A 13,088-nucleotide genomic window follows, 5' to 3' on the forward strand; every position below is an offset into this window, starting at 1 on the left:
TCTTCATAACACTAAACAAGCTTACATTGTAATTATTTGGCCAGTATTAGTCTTCCCTGTAGGTGACAAGCTCCATAAGGGCAGAGGCCCAATCTTTCTTTACACAGCTATATACCCAGTACCTAAAACAGAGCCTGACACATGGTAAGTGCTAAATAAATGTCTGTGAGGGAATGGATGGACTCCTGCCTTAGCCTACACACCCTCCATTTGCCCTACCTTGAGGATTCCTGAGCTCCCACCCTCCCATGTGTGCCCTGAGGAAATAGGTAGAGAAGCAGAGAGTCACCTTGTTGTAGGCCAGGCTGAGGTACCTCAGCTCTGGGAAGGGTGGGGCCAGCGTCTGATTCCTGGCCTTTAGTGACTTCACGGGAAGAATCTCAAAAATGGGAGGAAGCTCACATACCTTGGTTATCTTAGAAGGGAAAAAAAAATATCAAAGTTAAAGTGCTTTGATGATAAACAAGATGAAAGATGCCAAAGGCCAACAGATGCCTCCTATGGCATGTGGTGGAAAGAATGACCTTTGCAGAGAGGCTTGGCAGAAACATACATGTGGGGTCATAAAGGAAAATGCCTCCAAGGGCCGAGAACTCGGGCTCCAACTTCTCTGAGGTCACATGTGAGCTAATTCTCCAGCACCGAAAATTCCAGTTTCAAGTTCTCTGAGGCGAAAGGATAACACAGCACTGGAGTAGACATCAGCGGTTCTTTGCCCCTTACCTCCCACAGTCTGTGCTACAGCAGCTTATCCTGAACTGGACTGTCCTTCTATACAGTTGGGCTAAAATTTCTCCAGAGCACAAAGGGGAGTCACTTGCACTGTTAAGGGGACTTTTCCTAGTGGAAGACAGAGAAGAGCCTGAGCCGTGAACACCTGGTCTGACGAGTTAGCTCACGTCCTACTGTGGAGGCTCGACATCCCAGGATGGAACAACAGCTATATCCTGAATTACTTCAGGCAGGCCATGTGCCTGAATGTGGCACGATGTGCTTCTGGGTAACTTGCAGGGTCGTGGCCTCTCAGTACAACCCAGCTTGCCTCGGGGTCAACATGTTTGAGCAAACAGAGAACTGAAATTGCTGGATTAACCAGGTTTAACTCAGTTCTCTCACTGATTCCTTGCATTAGATGGAACCATAGGAAATTGGATGTTGGGCTAATACCTGGGTTCAAATGAACTAGATTCTGTTCCCAGCTCCATTAACTAATGTATGGTTGTACTGCATATTGTAAAAGAAAAAGTCAACATTAAGTTAGTGCATCAATCTTTGTGAGCTTGGGTAGTAAGTGTCTACATTGAGAAAAGAACTAGTATTCTGGGCTAACAAAGATAAAGTGTCTAAGCCAGTGGTGCCAAGATTAGACCCTGGATGGTGGTATATTTGGCAAGGATCACTCGCTTTTGAGGGCTCTTGTTAGGAGCTAATGAAATCCAGCCTGGTGGCAGCCTCACTTCATGCCAGCCTGATCACGTGAGGCAGCAGCCTCAACCTCCTGAGTGGTCTCTGTGCACAGTGAAGGCCAGCCTCTGGGCTGCGGGAGGTCAGGGACCTGCCTGTCTTGTTCACCACTTGCATCCCATAGGCCAGCACAGCGCCCAGCATGTGATAGGTACTTGAGAAATATTTGATCAACGAATTGGCTTCCTCAATGTGATATGTATAATTGTCTCTCATGGCTCCCTTAGTTTATTTTTGTTTATTAAAATTAATGTTCTAGCCCCTGGCTGCTGTGGCTCAGTGGATTGAGCATTGGCCTGTGAGCCAAGTGTCACTGGTTTGATTCCCAGTCAGGGCACATGACTAGGTTGCACGTCAGGTCCCCAATTGGGGGCGCAAGTGAGAGGCAACCACACAGTGATGTTTCTCTCCCTCTCTTTCTCCTTTCCCCTCTCTCTAAAAACAGATAAATAAAATATAAATAAATAAATAAATAATAAATAAAATAAAATTAATGTTCTAACTCAAGGACACAAATAAAACCCATAGCTCCTACCTCTGAGGCTGAGAATCCAGGGTATGATGAGAACACAACCTCTGAAACAAAAGGGAACCAGAACAAAGGACGGTGAGGGATGGAGGGGTTCCAGAGGGGCCAGGGTCTGGGTCTGCCACCCACTGTGTACAGCAGGGTGACTCCTACCAGGGGGTCCTCACTGATCTTCAGCTCCCATGCTAACTGGGAAAAAGAGCTGGCTGGGACATCTGTCAGGTAATAAGCCCACTGCCTCAAAATAAAACCCAACCCCCTGTCAAAGCCTCTGAGGTCCTGCCCGACCAGGCCCCTGTCTGCCTTCTCATGCTGCCCTGTGCCCCTCACTCGCTATATCTCAGCCGCACTGACCTTCTTTTTGACTTTGCAACATGCAAGCTCTTTCTAGCCTCGGAACTAGTGGGCAATCAGTATCGATCAGAAGGCAAATCAATGTCAGAGAACTTGAAAATGTTATTTGTTATATTAGTGGAAACTGAATGTGTTAAGACAGTGAATTCAGGAGAAAGACTAAGAGGCACCAGCAGCACAGTGGTAAGAAAGAGGCTGCAGGGTGATTTTATTCTTGGGGCCGTCAGAATGAGATGAGCCAGTAACAGCTGAATTCAACCTAATACATCAGAGCATTGGCTGGGACTGCATCCTGTGCAGGCACCACTCACCTTTGCTCCAGCTAACAAGACCCCTTCCATATGTTCATGATGTTGTCCTGAAAAAGGTTACATGAAATGGAGTAAACAATAATGTGGGTGGAACACCACACATGATGAGGTGCTGGAAAGCAGTTTGGGAAAGCTTTGTGCAAGAGGCAAAGTAGGAATTAGCAGGAGTATGGGCCACGGCCGCAGGTGTGGGTGCTGAGGAGCGATGGTCGGGGGAGGCAGAGAGCCGCCCACCTAGAAGGATGAGCTGTGGCACTCTGCCAGAAAGCACATCCCACCCTTCCCCACACTCTCAGGAAGCAGCCCCAGGTATCACAGCCTGCAGCGGAAGGTTCTGAATGGGGATTGTTCAACAAAAAGATGAGCAATTAAGAATCTCTTAATATTTGAGGAAAATTAACACTATGAAACAAAGTCAATAAATAAGAAAAACAAAAGAACTAGCATCTGAATAAAAACCACAACAGAGTTTAGTTAACAATAAGAATAAAAACTTTAAAATAGAATAATCGTATTCTCTGAGGAATTTGAAAAGTTATTTTGTTCCTAAAACAAAAGCAGGGAAGAGAAGCTTTTTAACAATTTTGTGAATTTAAAATATGAGTATCAAATAAAAGACTTCAGAAATGTGCTGGGTGAATGAAAAGACCTAGGTGAACAGCTAATCCATAAAAGCAAAGACTAAGCTGAGACACTCTTTCAGAATGCACTGCAAAAAGGCAGAGAAATATAAAGTGTAACAGAAAAGAGGATTAGAAGGTAGATCCATATGATGGAATTGTAGATGGAGATGACAAAGATAATGGAAGGGGAAAAAATAAAATTTCTCCCAGATGAAAAACCACATCTTTAATTGAAAAAAACATTTAAAGTCCCTCACAGGATAAACAAAAAGAGTTGTGCATGTAGACGCATCTTAGTAAAATTTCCAAAGGATAAAAGGAATATATTAAATTCCAGAGAGCAAAAGTTGGTTTCCTGCAGAGAGATGAGAATCAGATTGGCATCAGACTTCTCATTGGCAACAACAGATCTAGTGTGCAATGAGAAATATTGTCAAGATGTTAAGGAAAAATAATTTAAAGCCAGAATTCTCTATTCAACCAAACTAGCCTTCAAGTATAATAACAAAATTAAGTGATATTGGATATTTCAGAAAGTCAGAAAAATCTACTACATGTAAATGAAAAGCAAAGCACAAAAGGAAACTATCTTTATGACTGACTGTGAGAAAGTCAGTGACTTTTTAAATGAGAACCCAAAGGCATGAATCATAAGGTAATACTGGGTATATTTCTTGTTATGGGATCAACTGTATCCCTGACAAATTCATGTGTTGAAGCCTTAACCCCAGGATCTCAGAATGTGACTGTATTTGGAGATAGAGACTTTAAAGAGTTAATTAACGTTCCATGAGGTCATTAGGATGGGCAAGGCCCTAATCCATTATGAATGGTCTTCCTATAAAAAGAGAAGGAGATTAGGACACAGACAGTACAGACAGAAGGATGACCCTGTGAGGACAAAGCAAGGATGTGGCCATCTATACGCCAAGGAGAGAGACCTCAGTGGAAACCAGACCTGCCAACACCTTGATCTTAGATGTCTAGCCTCCAGAACTGTATGGATATAAATTTCTGTTCATTAAGCCAAGCCTGTTGTTGTTCGAGAATCAACTGTACATGACTTCCAAATCAGGCAAAACTCATTATGGTGATAGTAGTCAGAATGGGGATTATTCTTGGAGAAGGCACTGATTGGGAAGGTACCACATAGGATGCTGGAAAACGTCTATATTGTAATCAAGTGTACATATGTAAGAGTTCAACTTATACACAACATTTCTATATTTTACTCTATGTAAGTTATTTCTAGAAATAAATGTTTTAAAAAACGCAGTGTGGTAATGGCACAGTAATAGAGAACTAGATTAGTGGAGCAGAATATGTAATACAGGTGACATTTCTTTGCTTTTCTGCTTCTGAATGTTGCCATGTGGCTGTGATTCTTGGCACTGTGGCGGCCATCTTGAGACCTCAGTGGGGACCAGCCTCCAAGGACAAGCAAGCAGGCCAAGGATGGCAGGAAAAAGGATGGACAGAACCTGAGTGCACCCAGAATTAACCATCACTGGAAAGCCTTACCTCTGAGTTTCCTGTTGAGATTTTTTTTTTTAAATCACCTTTTAATTGGATTGTGAAAGCATCTTAACTGAGAACTAGTTAGGAAGTCATTGAAATAATTTATGTGAGACCTCCCCCTCCTCAGGCACAAAAGTGTAAGTGTAGCAGCTCCCCAGGGAGCCACAGATTTTCAGAATAAACTCTCGGAAGGTTACTCCCACCACAGGGCTAGAGTCTCTGGAACAAGGGGCATCACTCACCTGTCCGGTCATCATCCTTTTTTGTGGGTAGTACAGTATAATCCGGTTGCTCATCTGAGGCCTTAAACACCCATGACTTGGGCTGCATCATGGATGGGGACCCTTTCCAAGGACTCCCCCTGCCTTCAACCCAATCCCCTGACTTGTCACGAAGCTGAACCTGCTGTAGGTATGGGATCCGGAAAATCCTGTTTTGGTCCAGGCTTAACTTCTTCAGTCTTCAATTAAGGAAAGTGAATACAGAATTATAGCAATAATTATACCTCAGGGGCATTACCAAGCAACTTTAGGGAAGGAAGATGGAATCAGTCTTGGACACTTACTCCTCTTCTGTGACTTTGAGACAGTGGCTTATTCTCTGGGCCTCAATATCCCTATCTCTAAAACAGGGATAATATTTATTAAACTTTCAAGGTTCTTGTGAAGATTAAATAAAACAATGTAAATGACTTGGCACAAAGTAGTCTTCAGTAAATGGTAGGTGAATCCGAAGTAAATTTTCCAGGGATCTAAAGCTTAACCATTTAAGTGACAGCATTTTTATTACTTCAACCACAGTTAAACTTATCTTTCTGATTCTAACTCTTTTTTCTTTTTTTTTTTCTGTCTCCTCTCTTAGGGTCAGGATGCTGTCTCTGGTAACATCTCCTCCCATCCTAGCTTTCCCTCTGTGCCTTCTTATCCAGTCACATGATCAGAAATGTCTTTACTGGTGCCCTACTTTTATGGCTGAGCTAAATAAAGCTCAGAGGGAAGTAATGACTTACCCACAGCCACACGGCAGAGATAAGTGGTGGAGCTGGAATCTAAACCCAGGCTTTCTGGCTTCCAGAGCAGCACTCAGGGTGTGAGCCAGGCTGGGGGTTATAGAGGGCCCTGCAGAGAGAGGCTTGTGGCTTTACCTCCTGAGCCCGGCCAGACTGGCAAAGCAATTGGGATTGGAGAGCTTGTTGTCATCCAGCATCAGTGTCTCCAGTGCTGGAAACCTCAGGATGTACCTCTTGCTTGTCAGCGATGTCACAGATGCCTCCCTGTCAGTGTAAAGATCTTGGTTAATGAGCAAGGGCATCGGACAAACTCCACCAGGATAAGGAATCAATCAAGAGGTCTAATCAGCTTGGAAACTTCTCTAGTGGCCAAGAGAGGTCCTCAGAGAAGGACCAGAATATGTAGTTCCCTCCCCCGGCCCCACTCACATGTGTCTTCTGTGTGGAGCAAGGCCCCACGTGCTCACTGGTGGGCTCTGAGAGGCCAGGCTGGGGCAGGCTGGGGGCGGGGCACCTGTAGTGCTCCTGGCAAACAGCAGAGTGAATGAGGCATGGCCAAGTTGGGGGAAGCATTCTGCAGGGAGGACACTGCCTATTTTGGGGTCAGGGCACAGAGCCGGGTATGCTGTCCCCCCAGGGATGATCCCTGTGAGAGCACCAGGCACGGACCACAGCTCTGCCAGTGAGTGGGTGGGGCAAGATGGGCAGGCGGCAGTGAGGCTAAAGTGACTTCATATAGTGCACACATCAGTAAATAATGGACAAGTCTCTTTTTAAACTTAAAACTCTTCGAGGATTCCCAGAAATACCCAAGAGCGGGATTTACTAGGCTGAGGTCCTGAGTCACACAGATGGGGCTGAAGGCAGTGGCATTTTAGGTACTGCCATTAATGTGACCTCATTTTTGTCCCCAGGTGGATGAGGCCTAGGTGATTCTTTTTAAGTACACAAAGGCAGATGACTCAAATCATGTTTTCATTCCTTCTCCTCCATACACCCAAATAAACACACACATAGACATTCAGTCATAAATGCATATACATACTGTACAATACAAACCACAAACAGCAAGAGGAAAACAAAGTAACATTTCTTCAGAGCTTACTGCATTCCTGGCATCACCTTAAGTATCATCTCAGAACAGCACTATGGAGGACAGGTGTTACTTCCTTTTCAGGCGAGGACACTCAAACTCTGAGCAACTTGCCTGGAAGCCCCCTTGTTAGAAAGTGGGAGAGCTCAAACTTGACTTGCAACCCCAGGCCCTGTCCTGGAGCACCCACCTCTCATATCACCTCTTCAAGTCCCATGTGGATTAAAGGGCAGGGAGATGGGAGGGTTAGCTGTTCCCTGGGTCAGAGACAGCTTGAGGAAGATAGGCAGTTGAGTTCAAAACTCCGAAAGGACTGTAACAGTGCACTTCAGGTCAGGAGTATCTCAAAGGGGAGTTTAGAGAGTGTGTAAGAGCCATTCATTCCCCCTTTCATACTCATCAATTTCTTTAACAGACATTTATGGGGCCGGGTACAGGGAATACAGAGAAAAAAAGAATACAAGGTGCTACAGTCTTGTGGAGGAGGGGGCACACTGCGTGCAGTGGGTGCAAAGCTTGTGGGAGTTACCCACTCCGGGGAGGAGGACCCGGGGAAGGCAGTGTGGAAGCGAAGCCGTGAAGACTGGAGAGGGAATATCCTGTGCCCCTAACAACACTGAGAGGGAGAGAAACAGGGAGAAAAGTGGTCTCTTTGTGGCTGAACTGTAATATATTTAGAAGTCTGGACAGTGATGTTTCCCATCATGGGGCCCAGGGAGACACGGGCAGCTCACCTGTGGAGAAAAACGAGGCGAGTCACAGAGAGGAGCAGGTGTGAAAGCTGAGGCAGAACTTCCTGGCTCCTCCATGGATGCCTAGGACCTACATTTAGTACGTTCCTGAGCTGTGAGGTCCCCCAATGCTCTAGTTATAACCGTGACAGTTCTGACTAAGAAGGGAGCAGGTTTCAGAAAGAGCCCTGGCAGTATGAAGGGAAATAGGCTTGATGTCCAAAGACCAGAGATACTCCGCAGAGAAGGAAAGAAGCCTTGGTTATGGTATTTCGAGGTCACAGGTTACTCTTTTTTCTTCCTGAAAGGACCAGTGTTCATACACTGAATTTTTAGTTTCTACCTGAGAGCAGTTACAGGGGCTGTGCACAGCAGCTCTGTTGATTTATAATTAATTGGCCAACCTTTATTTATTTCACTCCAGTGAAATATGAGACAGTGAATATAGAAGCCTTCAAAAAATTCCTCTTATCCCCCGTAATGAAGAAGATGCTGGCTCTGTCCTGTCTCTGTGACAAGTTACAGTGCTTTGCCTTTTAAGATTGTCACCCTAATTATAACATAGAAAAATTTCATTTTGTCTCTAAAACAGGTCTTAAAATATGGGGACAGTCACTAGGTGGGTGAGGAGGACAAGATGCAAGACTTCAGAGGAAAGTATCAGGCTCTCCCACTAAGCCCGTCCCATGGCAATTTTGAGAGAAGAGCTCTTTGAAGTGGCAGGAGTCTGCTGGGAGGGGAGAGACCGAGGTTTCCCGCCATTCAGAGTGGTGCTATTTTTTAATTATACCTTCTCTTGTCCAAAGGAATTAATATTGTTTAAATCTGATGGAGTTCACTTATTTAGAAGCTAAGAGTATTCCCCCAGGGTTGCATTTAGGAATGGGACATTTCTGTGCCATTTAAGAAGAAGCATAGGAATGGGGATCAGGAGCCCTGGGCTCTGGTTCTGGGGCTGCTGCTGCCCTGCTTGCAGTCCGTTCCAGCTGGTGCTGAGCAGCTCTGGGCCTGGTCAGTTCCTTTGTCTGTACGGTGAAAGGGGATCTCTTTTCTTTTACATTGTAAGACTTTGGCTAAAAATATTGCTCAACAGACTGAACCAAGGGCTGCAACAAACAAGATAAAATTTAGCAAGCTCTAATGTCTGTTCAAATGTCAGATCAGTGTCTGTGATAAGAGACAGAAAACCCACCATGCGAAACACAGGATGAGGGAGACATCGATGAACAGTTTGCTTGTGTAAAACAGGACTTCTGATGGCTGCTAAAAAGCTCATGTTCTTTTAGGTGGTGCTAGGAACACAGTGATTAGAAAAAAGGAGGTAACAACCCCTCTGCTCTGTGCTGATCGAGGCAGAGACGGCCGATTTGTATGGTTCAAGGGGAAAAGGGAACAGGCCTAATGGGAGCGCTCAAGAATCAGTTGTCAGTCAAAACAAGTATGAGAGCAGTCTGAAGATGGAGTGGGCCAAATATGATTCCTGTCACTCACCCAGACAGAGAGAATAGTGTGCTCTACCCAGAAATGGAGGTGCAAATGGTTCAGAGGTACATCGTGAAATGGAGAAAGGTGAAGAGAAGGGACGGAGAAGGAGGCAGAGCCTTGTGATCAGTGTTAATGGGAGGTTAGCTTTAGCGCACTGAGGAGCTGCTAAAGGAAGAATGGCCACCACGGAAGCCCACATGGCGCCGGCATGTGTGTGATGAGTTTGGCACGATAAGCAGGATATGTGGGTTTGTAGCTCAGAAGACAGAAGTGAGACTGTGCGGTCAATACATGGTCCTTCCCCCTCCGACGACTGAGGGCTGCTCAGAGGGTATCTGGCCAGAAGGAATGTGTCTTGTTTTGGGAACGGACTGTAACTCGTTCCTTATCTCCTTTTGGGAGCGCCTTCTTGTCCTGTGACTGCTTCTTGACCTTTTCCTTCTACACGTACACACTGATGTAATGTAGCTCCGGGCCACATGTAAGGTTTGCGCAACCTGGACCATGCTGCCTTTTTCTGAGACCCCTTATAATGGGCCTCAGACTGGAGAGGGTGTGGTCTCTCTTGCACCCACCTGCCACGGTAGGTGCAGTCCCCTGTAATGTGAGTAATAAACAGCATGTCCACATCTGCTAACCCTCCAGTCTTTTTTGGAATATCATGAACACTTAGGCAGCTCCCTGGTTTGGGGCTCCTTGGCTGCATAGGCAGACTCTGGACAAGATGGGACCACTAAGAAAGAGTATAAAGATAAAGAAAAACAGCAGGTTGAGAGAGGACAACTGAGGGTTACCAACATTGAAGAGGTTGGTAGAGGAAGAGGAATCCAGAGAGCATACTGAGTGTGGACAGATGAGTGGGAAGAAAATGACAATAATATTTATCTGGAGCCTCACACCTTCAAAGCACAATTATTTCAACTGATACTCTGAAGAAAGTAGGAGTGCATTTACTCTCCTCATCTTATAATGTAAGGAAATAGAAGTGTGTAATAGTGGAGACTTGCCTTACTTTATGTAACAAGATTTGCCACTAGAAACAACTAGAATAATGAATAAGATAACAAACAAAAAAGATCTATCATTTAAAAACATGTAGGAGATGTGAAGAGAGTAAGTAAGGATTATGCCAAAACCTAAAAATTCAGAGATCGAAACTGAGCAGAAGCCGCTTTTGCCTTGAGGACAACTGCTTATCTTGCTGAAATTGGAGGAGGACTGTCATTGGAGACTGCCCAGATGAATCTGGGATCCTAACGAGATAGGCCTCAGAACAGAACTACGCCCCAGTTCCCCTCAACTTCCCCCCACAACCCCTAGGGGATGGTGCTGCAGTGAACAGCAAAGGGCTGTGGGCAGTGCAGACTGGTCCTCTCAAAACTGGAGCCCAACTTTGTGTCATCGGAGTGATTCAGAAAATATCCAGCTAGTTTAGTTAAGTTTAAATTGGTTCCATACTGAGTACCCCTATGAACCTGGCCAAAATAAATGGAAAAGTTCATGGTACTGCAGTCTAAATAATGTGGGCCAACTATCCCAAGTATAAATTAGAAAATACAGACAAAAAATATATATATTAAAAACAATCTTCTTTAAGGCATCTGGGAACTAACCAGCTGTGAAAAATTGCAGTGGGGGTGTGTGTGTCAATACTTGGAAGAAGAGATGCAAAGGGGTTCCTGTAATGTTTGGGGCCGTTTTCCCACTAGGGCGGTGCAGCACAGGAGCTGAAAGCCTCACAGCCAGAATGAAGGCTCTAGGAGTTAATGAATGCACATAGGAGCAGCTCCTCTTAGCAGTATACCTAACAATCTACTTGCAGCATTTTTGCTTCCCATCTTACAACTTGGAGCTCTTCTGAGTTAGAGGTCTTAGTTTCCTAGGGGGGAATACTTTTACAGGGGACACAAGAATAGTTGCACTTAACTGGAGGTTGAGTTTGCTATTGGCCACCCCAGTCCCTCGTCCCACTGAATCAGCAGGAAAAGAGAGGTTTACTATTCCGGTTGGGTGACTGATACTGATTATCAAAAGTAGATGTGATTGCTGTTTTAACTTGAGGGCAGAAAGGAATATGATTGGAATCCGGGGAATTATCTGATATTCTTCTTAGAAGTCTTAGATTCAGGAGTCAAGGTAAAGAGTTCTGTGGATGGACGGTGGTGGTGATTGCACAACAGTGTAAATGTAGTTAATGCCACTGACACATATACTCAAAAATGGTTAAGATGGGAAGGCTTCTGATAGGGAAAGGATGGTCTGAACGAGGCCTTGGAATATGTACAGAATCTACATAAGAGAATGTAATGGTGATCTCTGGAGTACAATGGGCTTGGTTCAAATCCTGACTCTGCCACTTACTAGATTTGTAACCCTGGAAGAGTTACTTAACATAGCTGTGTCCTTGTTTATAAGATAGGGATAATAATAGGACACCTACCTCATAGGGTTGTTGCGAGGACTAAATGAGTTAGTATGTGTTAAGGGCTGGGAACAGTGTCTGGCACACAGTAAGCACTACATATGTGGTATTATTTTTAAGAGAGAAAGAACCAGTACATTCTGGCTAGAAGGCATGACCTCAGCAAATGTGCAGAATGGGAATATGTGGAGCATATTTAGAAGGTTCATGAAGGATAGTCTGGCAAGAGCAATATCTGCAATTTACCCGTCACCAAATCAGAGGCAGGTAAAGCAACCCGTGTCTCTCCTAATAGCAGAGGAATAGGGGAAACCCATCCAAAGCCTCCCTACCCTCAGGGCCCCGCTCCCATGGTTGCCTGTACCGGGAGCTTCAGTAGATGGCATTCTCCCTGCTCTGAGCACTCACAGCCTGTCTTCACAGCACTTATGAACTGCTTTGGACTATTCCCTTGGGTGCTTATATCCAGATGAAGGTTCACGAGGGAACACATGGGATGAACTATGGGATGTAGAACTTACTGCTCTGTGACAGCCAAATTCGGTGGCAGGGAGGTGAGCCCGTTGCCTGTGAGGAGCAGGACACGGAGGCGTGGCAGAATCCCCAGGTCACGGATGGCCTGCGCAGTCAGGCTGTTGAAGGAAAGGTCCAGGAACTATGGTGCAAAGACATTGTAAAAGATGGGGGAACATAAGTACTATGTGTGACAATGATTTTCATACATGATGTGGGAGCTAGCTACTTTTATTTTTAAACCTTTGGGTGGCCAGTCACCCACAGGCTAAAACAATCCTGATTCTCTGTACTAACATTTAAGGCCTACCAGAGTCAGTTTCCAGACTATTTGCCAGCCTAAGCTCCTATTGCAAACCTTTATTTATCCTTTAGTGCCGGCTAAAGTGACTCTTCCCTATCCTTTGCCTCCCCTCACCTAGAGATCTTTGCTTGAGTTTTTCATTTAACTAGGAATGCCTTTCTCCGTGTACCTCAATATAAGCCCCAAAAGACTAGCTCAAAAGCTGCCTCCTTATAAAACCTTTCCTAATTCTCCAGCTGGATGGAATCACTCTCTCCTCTGACTTTGAGTGCTTTATCTAGACTTCTCTGGGGGTCTTCCTCACAGGCCAGGTGTCTGCAATAGCTGGGTACATGTCTGAGGAATAAGGATAGTGGTACACGGATGTGCCTAGCACAGACCTGGCACACAGTGGTGGACCAGACCATAAACTCTCTGAGGCCAAGGGCCATGCCACTCTATCTCTATATCCTTGTCACCTAACATAGGACCTAGTACTAAGTAGGTGCACATAAAAAAAATCAGCTGAAATGAACTGGCTTATGAGAGTAATGACCCAACCTGTCACTCCATCTATCACATAGTTGACTGGAGTCAGACACCAATCAGTAAAACTGAGTTTTTCTCTACAAAGAAAAAGGCAATCGGGATAAACAATTTTGGCACAGTCTTTGTTTATTAGTTTCGGAGCCCCTCTAAACACTCACTTAAGCTCTTATGTACAAGTCTCCTCCCTTCCCTTCCTCTCTGCCT

At 45.0% G+C, this 13,088-nt stretch overlaps 1 protein-coding gene across 1 annotated transcript in view; it reads right to left on the bottom strand.

Moving 5' to 3' along the window:
* The window catches only part of XRRA1 (X-ray radiation resistance associated 1), a 54,957-nt gene that overhangs the window by 19,657 nt on the left and 22,212 nt on the right, over window positions 1–13,088 (bottom strand). Inside the window, exons 7-11 of the mRNA XM_090265472.1 lie at window positions 12,061–12,194; window positions 5,944–6,072; window positions 5,042–5,259; window positions 2,000–2,040; window positions 290–415 (exon numbers count right to left, since the gene is read on the bottom strand). Of these exons, the coding sequence (XP_090121598.1) occupies window positions 290–415; window positions 2,000–2,040; window positions 5,042–5,259; window positions 5,944–6,072; window positions 12,061–12,194 (648 nt within the window). The remainder of the gene's footprint in view (window positions 1–289; window positions 416–1,999; window positions 2,041–5,041; window positions 5,260–5,943; window positions 6,073–12,060; window positions 12,195–13,088) is intronic.

Source organism: Furipterus horrens, unplaced genomic scaffold, assembly GCF_987537825.1.
Source record: "Furipterus horrens unplaced genomic scaffold, mFurHor1.1.pri manual_scaffold_2, whole genome shotgun sequence".
Lineage (NCBI taxonomy): Eukaryota > Metazoa > Chordata > Mammalia > Chiroptera > Furipteridae > Furipterus > Furipterus horrens.